The following is a 10973-nucleotide window of genomic DNA, read 5'->3' on the forward strand; positions in this document are numbered from 1 at the left end:
TGAAGATAAGAACTCTTAGGAAAAAATAGTCCACGATTTGGAGTCCCAAGTAGATAACGAATAATCCGACGAACAGCTACCAAATGGAGATGTTGAGGTGAATCCATGAACTTACTAACAGTGTGGACAACATAAGAGATATCAGGGCGCGTGATGGTAAGATAAATCAAGTTGCCAACTAACTTACGATATAAGGTAGGATCTGGGAGTAGTTCGCCTTCATCTTTTCTATACTTAACATTCACCTCCAGAGGAGTATCAACTGAAGTAGTATCTTCCAATCTCCTTAACTGAATTGCAGGCACTGAAACATGAGAGGCGGCAACAGGAGTTGTAGAAGAGGATGCACCTGACGAATTAACTAAGGTGGAATAGGCACTCTCTTGCTTTCAAGGTGGTTGGATTGGGCAATCCCTGATAATATGTCTAGATTTTTTGCAATAATGATAAAATTTCTTCGAATAATGGGTGGCAATGTGATCAAAACCCTTGCAACTATAGCATTGCATAGTGCTATAGTCTCGGCCCTTTGATTCCCTTGTGTGGTAAATGCCACTTGAGTTGGTGGAGCCTGCTGCTGTTCCATTATACTCTGAGTAAATAACTGTTGCTCCTCTCAAAGTAAATCACCCAAACAATCATCGAGAAAATGAACTAGATCTCTATTCATTAATTGAGAATAAACAAATTCAAAATTTGGATTGGAAATAGTCGACCCTTCTTAGGACCCCTCGCGATCATCCTCTTGAACACTCAATCCTGTACAACACAACCAGAAGATGAAAAAGAGACATTACAATTATTTTCAACAAGCTGTCCAACTGAAAGTAAACTGGAGGAAAGGTTAGGAGAAACCAAAACATTTCGAATGATAGTAAACACATCACCCACGGCAGAAATTGGTAGTGAACTACTACTTGCCGTGTGTATTTTGAGGGGATCATCATAGAACCGAAGATTATGTAAGGAAGTGGAATTATTAGTCATATGATTTGAGGCACCGGAATCTATAAGCCATGAATTAGGGGATGACTTTGTTTTACCTTGAGGCCTAAAGCGAAAAAGACAGAAATAATTATTTGTTGTATCATATCAGGAGTAAGAGTAGTAGAATAAGAAATTGATCCCTCCTACTGGTTTCATGCACTCTTTGCACATAAGGGAGACCAGCGACAGTGACAGAGGAATACACAATGTCAATGTATTCAGTTCACAGATTTGAAAAACCAGAATATAATTCCTCTATAGATAAGGCATCTTGAGAAAAATTAGTCATCTCAAATTCTAACTAAAACCTTTTAGCATAATTATTTTGAGTATAGATTTTCTTCAAATACTCCCACATAGCCTTGGAGGTTCTGAAGGGTCGAAGATTGAGAATAGGGATGTAACTGATCCGGTTCGATCCGATTTTGGATAAAATTTAAACCGAACCGGTATATACCGGTTTTATATTTTTCAAAATCGATTACACACTGGTTACCCTCCTAAACTGGTACTTCGGTTTTATCGGTTTCCGGTCAGTTCGATCCGGTTTTAATGTACTATATTATGTACTATATAATATAGTATATTATAATATATAATACTATAGTGATAATATATTGTAGTATATTATAATATATAATATAATGATATATTATAATATATAGTGATTTAGTATTAATGTAACTATTAATATGCACTATATAATATTAGTATAACTATTAATACAATAAGTAAAATGATATAAGATTTTAAAATTTAATATTATATTAATTAGTAATCTATCATATAATACATAACTATTTTATATATAGCTATATATTATATATAAATATTATATACAATATAAAAGATTAATATATATATAAATCGGTCTGGTCCAGTTTTAGAAAAAGAAAAATTAGAACCGAACCGATTTTGACCGATTTTAAGAAAATTAAAACCGGTACTGGACCGAGCCAACCTTGGGACCAGACCGATGCCACCAGTTTAGTTCGGTCTAGTCCAGTCCAGTTTACCGGTTTATCAGTTTTTTTTACACCCCTAATTGAGAATTATGTGAGGCTCTGTAGAGCCTAGGATCCAAGACATGATCTTGGCATCCTTACTTTCCCACTTAGACTTCTCCGTAGCACTTTCTGGAGCTAGCATATTGCCATCAACATGACTCCAAAGTTCTTTACTCTTGACAAGAAGTTGAAAATGAAATGCCCATGCAGAATAATTTTTATTATTAAAACGAATGCACAAGGAATCAAATTTTTCAGATGCCATGAGAACAAACCTGTCAAATTTCAAGAGTAAAAAATGGCTAGAATTGGGAAATCACCACCAAACAGAGTCTCAAGAGCCAGAAACTAAGATAGAGATTGTCAAAAAATTCCCTGGTGGTCTGGACCGAGAGCACGAAAGTTACTAAACAGCCAAGTGCCAAAACAAGGCAACCTAGTTGCTGAAAATAGTATAACTCAACACAAAAAATGCCAACAGATTAAGAGAACTCTGGTTGTCTATGATAAGCAAGAAGGCACAGAAGTGCCGAGAATACCCAGACCAAGAATACAATCCCAAGAAAAAAAATACAAAAGGTACGGTAATTAGAAACCTGCTCTAAATACCATGTCAGATTTGGCTGAATAATCCATTTGAGGTGTTTTCTTCTCATTATATAGAAATAATTACAAAGATAAGATTAAGAATTCAAATTTGAATCTAAACAAACTACATCTTTATCTCTATCTAATCTTAACAAACTACATCTTTATCTCTATCTGAACTAATATGATTTTATCCTATCTAAATATGTATAAGTTTAATTTAAATACAAGATAACTATTAGAAAATATATCCTATTAGGAGACTACCGCATCTTAATTAAAGAAAACCCTAGTTTCCTTTGATACATTGAACTGAGAGATTTTCTTTTTGAATTACTTGAGATGTATTTGTAGGAAACTCCTTGCCGAGAGCCTGCGCACTCTCAGAATTAGTCGGAACGTTGTTCCTGGACACTTGATGCCAATCAAAAAGATTCTTTTGATTTGAAATTGAACTGCCCTTTCCTTTCCTAATTCATTGCTACAAACTAGATAAATCCTTTGTAACTAACACTTCAAAGAAGTTCCTGGACACTTGATGCCAATCAAAAAGATTCTTTTGATTTGAAATTGAACTGCCCTTTCCTTTCCTAATCCATTGCTACACACTAGATAAATCCTTTGTAACTAACACTTCAAAGAAAAAAAATACTCTGTAATTAGTTTTGAACCCAAGTCCCATTAAGCATGAAGGAAAGATCCACAGTGTGCTAGGTTTCTTCGGCCCTAACATCATAGAGAACATAATTCACAACTCACGATTTACTTTGGAGGATTTTTACTGGGCGAAGAACCTAGGGATGGAATAACACTTAAAAATCTCGATATTGTCTATCTAAGAAGGTGGACTGAACCATTAAGATCGAGACAAAAATAATACTAGACAGTTGATTAATATGGCTAAGAATTTGTCTGAAAAAATGGACTTTGCTTGTTTATATTTTCAAAAATGATACCGATTCTGTTTGGCACGAGGATGCAGCATCGCACCTTGGGGCAGTTTCTCTTTTCATTCATCTTCAACACAAAGAAACCCATGGAAGGGCACATAAAAAACAACGCACTGAAAGAAAAAACTAGTGGTTCCAAAATGAAATTCTTATTTCAGTTCTACCAATTACAATTTAAACATCGGTTTCAAAGGAAAAAAGAAAAAGAAAAAGAAAGACAAAATTAAATACGGATTCAAATGTCTGTACTTCCCCACTTATACACTACAGCAACGTGAATCTAGGCTTCATCACATTTTCAAAAAGTAAAGTAGTAGCCAGCTTCCTGAAGTTACATACTTTGTGCAACTAGCTCTTACGAAACGGTACCGATAACAATTCTTTCATTATAATCTAATAATGACACCAAATAGTAAGCCTTGAACAAGCCATTCATAGAAAATTTGCGTGTATTGAGATTACCTATACTTCGATGCATATTAATGCAGCATCTCATCTAATTTTTGCCTGTATAGAGCTAATCTCTGCAACAACATTCAAGTGCAAATAAGTATCAGTATTTTTCTCAGGTTAATTCTGGATCATATATTTGAAGTGACCAAAATAGAAAACAAACAAATAAATAGCAGTTATTAGATGGTTTCATCCTTTTTGATGTTTTGGAGGATGTTACTCATAACCTCAAGTTCTTGTCAGAGAACTCTCAAAGACTATCATCTTGTTCCAGTCATTCACAATCTCCTGAACTGATAATTGGGTTAATCCAACAGCTAGACTTTTGGCAATGGCTTATTTTGTTTTATGAAAATGATTTCCTGACACGTGTGTTTTAGTCAATTGTTTCATTTAAGCAGCAGGTAAAGTCTAGCAAATAATTTTCTACACTTCAAACTGGCACCAATCTATTCTAGACTTAAAATTGTGGTTTCTTTTCTTGACTTTCCAGATGATCTAGCATGTGGTGTTATACCAGAGGATGTCCTAGTTACATGTTTTTTGAATCACTAGAGAATTTCTTCTTTTCCTGTGTTTGTTTTCTGGCTAAATAGTGAAAGAAAAGAAGTGAGGATAATAGGTGAGCATGTTTCTCTCAGACTTACAAAAAGAGTATTCAATAGGTGAGATTTAGAGAAAGAGTCGAGTTTTAAGGAATAAAAGGATGACAATTTCAGATTGTTATTAGAAAAAATCTATTTCTAAACCCGCTTATTGACACACCAAACATTCCTCTGATGTGAAGATCTACAACACTAGTAATACAAAAAACCTATTTATGTTGGGATTTTTTCTTTATAAATCTATTAATAAAATTCAATCATACCATATCACCACGATTATGCTACATTCTTTAAATTATAAGAATATTTACTGATAATTACTGATATCAAACAGCTGCTACTGAGTTTTGACTCTTTTACAGTTGATTATGTTCCTAGAAATTGTAATGGCTTGGCTCATTGCTTAGCTAGAGATGCTTTACACATCAATGATGTCCTTGTTGACATTGAGGATGTTCCTTTATGCATTGCTTCTCTTTTGTAATCGGTTGTTATTGAATACAAGTGTTCCTTTCAAAAAAAAAAAAAAATTATAAGAATATTTGCTCACGAAAGGGGAAGCCAGAGGACAGGTATGGGAGATATCAGCAAACCAATGTCTGAAACAACAGTATCACAGCCTACCATCAGGGTTGGGAAACAAAGGAAAGAAGCTAAGGGTTATTGGTAATGACTTTTCATGGATATCTTCTGCAGGTTTGAATTTCCCGAAAAAAGAAAACCATGACCCATTTCCCCCTTTCTTCTCAACAACTAAATGAAGTTTATTACTTTAAGGTCATTACCACTCACCCAATCCTCAAGAATATGGAGCATAAGCTATACATAAACTACATATGTTTCAATGCAAAACAGATCTTTAAAGAAAAAGAAGACAGAAGTTGCATACCCTAGTATAAGCATAAACTCCTGCCTCGGTAGGTGCAACGGGACTTCCCCTCCTTATGAATTTTCCCTCTTTGAAAATGTAAAGCATGGGAATTCCAGTTGATAGTTCTAAACTGATAACCTGCCAGGAAGGAAAAAAGGAAAGAGGGGGATGAACATAATCTTGTTATATTGTTGTAATAATAGGGTCTGCAAAGATGATGCAAATAGTAGAACTGTATATATCACCTCTTGGGAAGTTAATTTGTCGAGATGCATAATGATGGACCTCAACGAATTCCCATGGGCAGCAATCATTACATTCTTTCCAGATAGAAGCTGGGGTTCAATCTGCAGCACAAGAATGATATGTGATCACTTGAACCTACAATCCTTATTAGATTGAACTACATATTCAAGCACACGGTCATGCATACTTGATCTTTGAAATAAGCTACAGCTCTTTCTGCACACATTTCCAAACTCTCGCCATCAGGAGGAGGGATATCGTAACTCCGACGCCATTCATGAACTTTTTCCTTCCCATATCTATCAGCTGTCTCCTGCTTGTTAAGACCCTGTAATTCTCCATACCTGAAAGGGAGAACAACTTATAGATGCAAAAAAGTCTAAAAGAGAATAATATGGAAGAAAAGTAATCATTGAAGCAGAGGCAGAATAATTACATTCTTTCATTCAATTGCCAAGCTGCTATCACAGGAATGGATTGCTTTTTAGTGTCTTCACTGAAAACCTCACTCCAAGCCCTTGCCTGCTCACTCTCATTATGAATAATAATTGGCACCTGCAGCAGGCTAACAGTTAAGATGCTGATGTATAAAAAGAGATTAGGCACAGAAACTCTATGTCATCAAGAGGAACATACTTCCCAACCTGAACGAACTGCAAGCAACAGAATTCAGTTTGTTAGTTTGGTAATGCTCCTTTTTCTTTTTTTTTTCCTTGCTCCAGGAAGAGGGTGCATGTGCCTAGAAACAGATATAAAATTCACTCATCCTACAATTTACTGGCTGGATGACCGGTAATCAAAGGCCCACTCAACTATATGTGGGATCAAGTGCCAAGTGTTCCTAGCTTATATGTAATTAACTTCCAAGATGTGATACTCATTAATGAAATTGTTGTCTTTGAAGTTTGCGAATCTAAAAGCTATTGTCCAAAGTTACCTTCCTACGACGGTGCTGGGTCATAGCAAGCATGGCAGTCATCTGTGCACGGATCAGTGCAGATGTATAGATCATGTCGACAGGTATATTGCTGATTCTTTTGCCAGCTTCAATTGCCTCTTCCACACCCTTCTTAGTTAGTGGCACGTCAACACAACCCGTGAACAAGTTTTTTTCATTCCATAATGACTCTCCATGCCGGATCAGAATCAAAGCAACTTCATCTGAATGAAAAACCAGAACAGGAGTAAGAAAATTCCATAAAAAGGGACTACTTCTGGATCTAAGTTATGGGGAACAGTCTAAATGAAAATTATTTAGGGCACGACTTCAGGGGATTAAGATGATAATCACCTAATCAAGCGAGAACAATCTTTAATTCTTGACTACATTTTCTGATTATCATTAAAAGTCACAAGAAGCTTACTTGATTTCTTCTGAGAGTTACTGGTGTTGCTTTGTAGGGGGGTTGAAACTTGTTCAAACATTGAAGTTTGAGATGCTGAGGCTTGAACACGATCAAAGTTCCTATGGTCAGAGCAAACATATCCTCTTCTTGAAAGGCCAATTTTGATCTTGAGACCCCTTGAAATGAATCTCAATGAATTGTCCCCAACCTCATGATGAAGACTAGAGCTGTTAAGATATCCATAGGACTGAGGAGTCCAAATAGCGCGGTGAGATACTGAAGCAGCCATTCTGAAAACAAAATATCCCAAGAAACGATGTAAGCGTACAGATTTTATGAATGGGTTCCTTCCATTTCAGAACATAACAAACCACAAGGTAGGCAACGCATACTTCAGCCCAACCAAAAATACAAAAGGAATGGAATCATGTAGAAATATTTTTTAAGCTCAAGGAACAAAAGAGCATTGTAACCAAAAAAAAAAAAAAAGAGGAAAGAAGAATTGGCAAAAAGGAAGTAAAAGGAAAAGTTTAAAAGCAATGCTCCTAATCACATCATTATGGTTTTTTATGTATTCTAAAGCATCAGAACAAACAGAATACGTGTGAAATGATTTCGAAGGAGCGCCCACAATGTTTAAACTCACAAACAGGAGGCAACAAGCTCAGTGAGCATCTTTTACTTATTTAGAATCATAATCCTTAGATATGACAAGCAAATAGGAAGTAATCTTTCAGGAAAAAAATAGAAGGCTTACATCCATGACACCGGTAAGATAGATATTACCAGATGGAAAAATATAGTTGCAAGCACAATTGTGCACTAATCTGTATACTAATATGATGTGATTGGTCAAAAAGTAGATTTTATTGAAAACAGTGTTAATTTAAATTTTAAGTATGAATAAATCAGTATTGGTACACAGATTAGTGCGCAACTGTGCTTGTATGTAGCAAAACTCTTACCAGATATATAAACATATATATATAAACAGATCTAATCAAAAGATTCTGTATAACAACAAAAGTAAGGGTGGGAACAAGCAAATCCAACGCTCTCAAGCTTGAATCAGCGATATACACACACGGGTTTTTCCAAGAAATCATTAATCAAAGAAGACAAAGCATCAAACACGAAACATTTCCCCATACAACGACATCCATAGGTCAAAATCACAAACACAAAGAACACACCCCCCAAAAGTGTTGAACGAATAACACGACCCAGAAACCAAAATGCCAAGAAGAAAGAAAAGCAATATGAAACCCACACAGTTTGATGGTAAATAAAATGGGTACCAGAGTATGGCCTTGTTATATGGGAACAAGCGAAGTAACCGAGGCAAAGAAAGGTGCAAATAAGCTGGAAGGGAAGAGTTTTCTAGGAGGAACTCAGGCGGAGAAGCCGACGATGACGAAGTTACACATCCGTTTCAACAAAAATATTGAGAGGGACAGACAGTTAACCATATATAGAACAGCAGTACATACATCTGTGCGCATGACAAAGATGTCAAAAGAGATTTAGTTCTACGTTGTCTTCAGATGCGCTTAATAGGAGGAACAGCACGATGACAAGTAAGCTTTTTCACCTCCAGTTGGCACGTGTCTGTGCAACAGATAACAGAGATTCTCATGGAGTTTTTATTTCATTTTTATTGGCACCTGGTTTTGTCAGACTTTCGTTAAGGAATTTCTACAATATTTCTCTCGAGTCGAATAATCGCAAAAGTGTGAATGAATGAGAATCCTCCATATTTACGCCACTCCTTGTATTATTTTTTGCTGCGTTAGAGTTTTTCTTTTGTTCTGTCAATGCCTATCATTGTTTTGTTTAGAAGTGATGAGCTTCGCGTAAAAGGAAAAATGGATACATGATACCCCACCAGGCGAAAATATTATGCTAATCTATTTTAAGTGATTGGATAAAAGAAAAGTAATACAGTTACACAAAAATTTCATAAAAAGTAAATTTATATATTGACATAATTTTCAGTCTATTTTAAATTACGATATGAGCCTTGAAAAGTAATAAAATATTTTTAAAAACTCTTTAATAAAAAAATTAGGCCGTTTGAATGTTATTTATTAAAGCACTTTTAATCTTAACTTAATTAAAAAATACATTTGATGATTTTGATGCTTTTTTTCAAACGTACTTTTCTGAATAATGTGAAACGTAATTTAAATTTTAAAAAGACTATCAATGGATAAAAATATCTATACAATTTTAAGATAATTACAACTTTTAAACATTTAAAAATATGATCATAATCTTTAAAAATTTAAATAATGATCATTTCTATCTCAAAAAATATTTTTTTAATTTATTTCCAAACAAAATTAACATGTTTGAAAATGGTTTAAATATATGATTACTAAATAGTAAATAATTTTTTAATAGTAAAATTTATTACTTAAGTTATAAGCTATAAATCTTATACTTATAAATTATATTTCCTATCACAATTCTAAACATGCACTTTATATTATAATAAAAGAATCATATCGAATCACATAAATTTTATGAGATGTTTTTATAACTATAATATTTATAAAATACATTAAAATTTACAACCCTCCTAAATGAACTTTGGAAAAATACCATAATTTTTTACGTCTCACTCTTAGAAAAATGCAGGACTCTCCCTAACTTGTGGCCCACACAATCTCCTCTCTGAAAATGAGACCCTAACAAATAAACTAGACATCAAGAGTATGCAATAAACGCCACGCCACCTACCTCGAGCATCTTGAGGTTAGGTTTGCATAGGGAATTATCATAAAAATTAAAAATTAAAAAAAAAAATTTATTATAATATTATTTTTTAATATTATTATAATTTTAAAATTAAATTATTTATTATATTTTATATAAAAATTAAATAAAATATAATAATTAAATAAAATAAGATGAGTTAACATCTAACGCTTTTTGTTAGTTAATGGGATTTGACACGACACGTGCTTTTTTCGCAAAGTCTAAATTCGAATATGCCCACCAAAGCCTCGCCTTCCCATCGGTCCCTTCCGCCTTCCTTGCGTGGAAGAACAGGTATCATCTTTTTTTGTGCTGGTTTCTTAAAGGAATATGCTCTCATGTTCTTCTTTCTGCTCTTGAGGAAACAGCTGTGTTCTGTTTCTAGGCTGCATCCTCGTCTTCTCCTCTTCACATTTTCAGATGAATTCCATAAAATCTTTCATAATGCATGTAATGATGTATATATTATTTTCGAAGGAAGACAATAAAGTATTATTTCAGATTTTAAGAACCTAGAAACCATAAATCTATCTAACATAAATTCCAACCAGCCACACAGATTTTATAAAAATAAACTCATAAATTAGTATAACTTTACATGATACGTTAGATTTTATTTATGGTAAAATAAATTTTACAATCTAGTATATTACATTAAATCACGTCAATTTTTTATTCGAAGAAATATCTATTGATCCTTCATGTTGAAAATTTAAACCTCTCAAATTCACCTGCTAAGATCTATATTTTACAAGAATATCAAAATAATAATAATAATGTAAGATTTTACATAGAAAACTCTCAAAACAGAAAAAATACCACCAGATCCAAAGAAAAAAATCTACTATATGAAAAATTGTTACAATCACATAATATATTTTCTCCTCACCCCAAACACAACCACAAAACTTTCTTAACTAATAAAATTTTAATTCACGCCTTTTCCCATTTTATAAAAATAGACAATAGAAAAATTTAATTATAGTTAAAAGTTATTAACTAAGTATTTGACTGATATATTTTTACCAAGAAGGCTAAACCTCCTTTTATAAGCCTTGAACCTTGATCCGTCTTCATTTCTCACCCATGTAAGACTAATAAAGGAGTAAAAAATCCAACACTTCACAACATATTAAAATTTGTGTCCTTCCTTCTAACAC

At 33.8% G+C, this 10973-nt stretch overlaps 1 protein-coding gene across 5 annotated transcripts; it reads right to left on the reverse strand.

Moving 5' to 3' along the window:
• LOC122314437 (2,3-bisphosphoglycerate-dependent phosphoglycerate mutase 1-like) lies at window positions 1–8760 on the reverse strand. Of its 5 annotated transcripts, XM_043130051.1 has the most exons (9): window positions 8352–8534; window positions 7072–7343; window positions 6645–6868; window positions 6144–6262; window positions 5895–6051; window positions 5707–5808; window positions 5480–5599; window positions 3995–4056; window positions 1–759 (listed from the first exon to the last, which is right to left on the reverse strand). In XM_043130051.1, exons 2-8 carry the CDS (start codon window positions 7340–7342, stop codon window positions 4012–4014), a joined length of 1038 nt encoding a protein of 345 aa, XP_042985985.1. In that variant the 5' UTR covers window position 7343; window positions 8352–8534; the 3' UTR covers window positions 1–759; window positions 3995–4011. The 5 variants fall into 5 exon arrangements, with proteins under 5 accessions (XP_042985985.1, XP_042985988.1, XP_042985984.1 ...); XM_043130054.1 differs by lacking the exons at window positions 1–759; window positions 8352–8534 and adding an exon at window positions 8544–8760 and having other exon boundaries at window positions 3663–4056; XM_043130050.1 differs by lacking the exon at window positions 1–759 and having other exon boundaries at window positions 3663–4056.
• Window positions 8761–10973: the final 2213 nt, after the last annotated feature.

The sequence above is a fragment of the Carya illinoinensis genome, chromosome 6 (genome assembly GCF_018687715.1).
Source record: "Carya illinoinensis cultivar Pawnee chromosome 6, C.illinoinensisPawnee_v1, whole genome shotgun sequence".
NCBI classification, from domain to species: domain Eukaryota; kingdom Viridiplantae; phylum Streptophyta; class Magnoliopsida; order Fagales; family Juglandaceae; genus Carya; species Carya illinoinensis.

Coding starts and splice junctions, on each gene's coding strand:
- LOC122314437 (XM_043130051.1), bottom strand. CDS start 7,342: ATGGCTGCTTCAGTATCTCACCGCGCTATTTGGACTCCTCAGTCCTAT. Junction 6,263..6,644: donor CCCAGCACCGTCGTAGGAAG/GTAACTTTGGAC, acceptor AGCCTGCTGCAG/GTGCCAATTATTATTCATAA. Junction 4,057..5,479: donor GAGTTTATGCTTATACTAGG/GTATGCAACTTC, acceptor ATGTTGTTGCAG/AGATTAGCTCTATACAGGCA.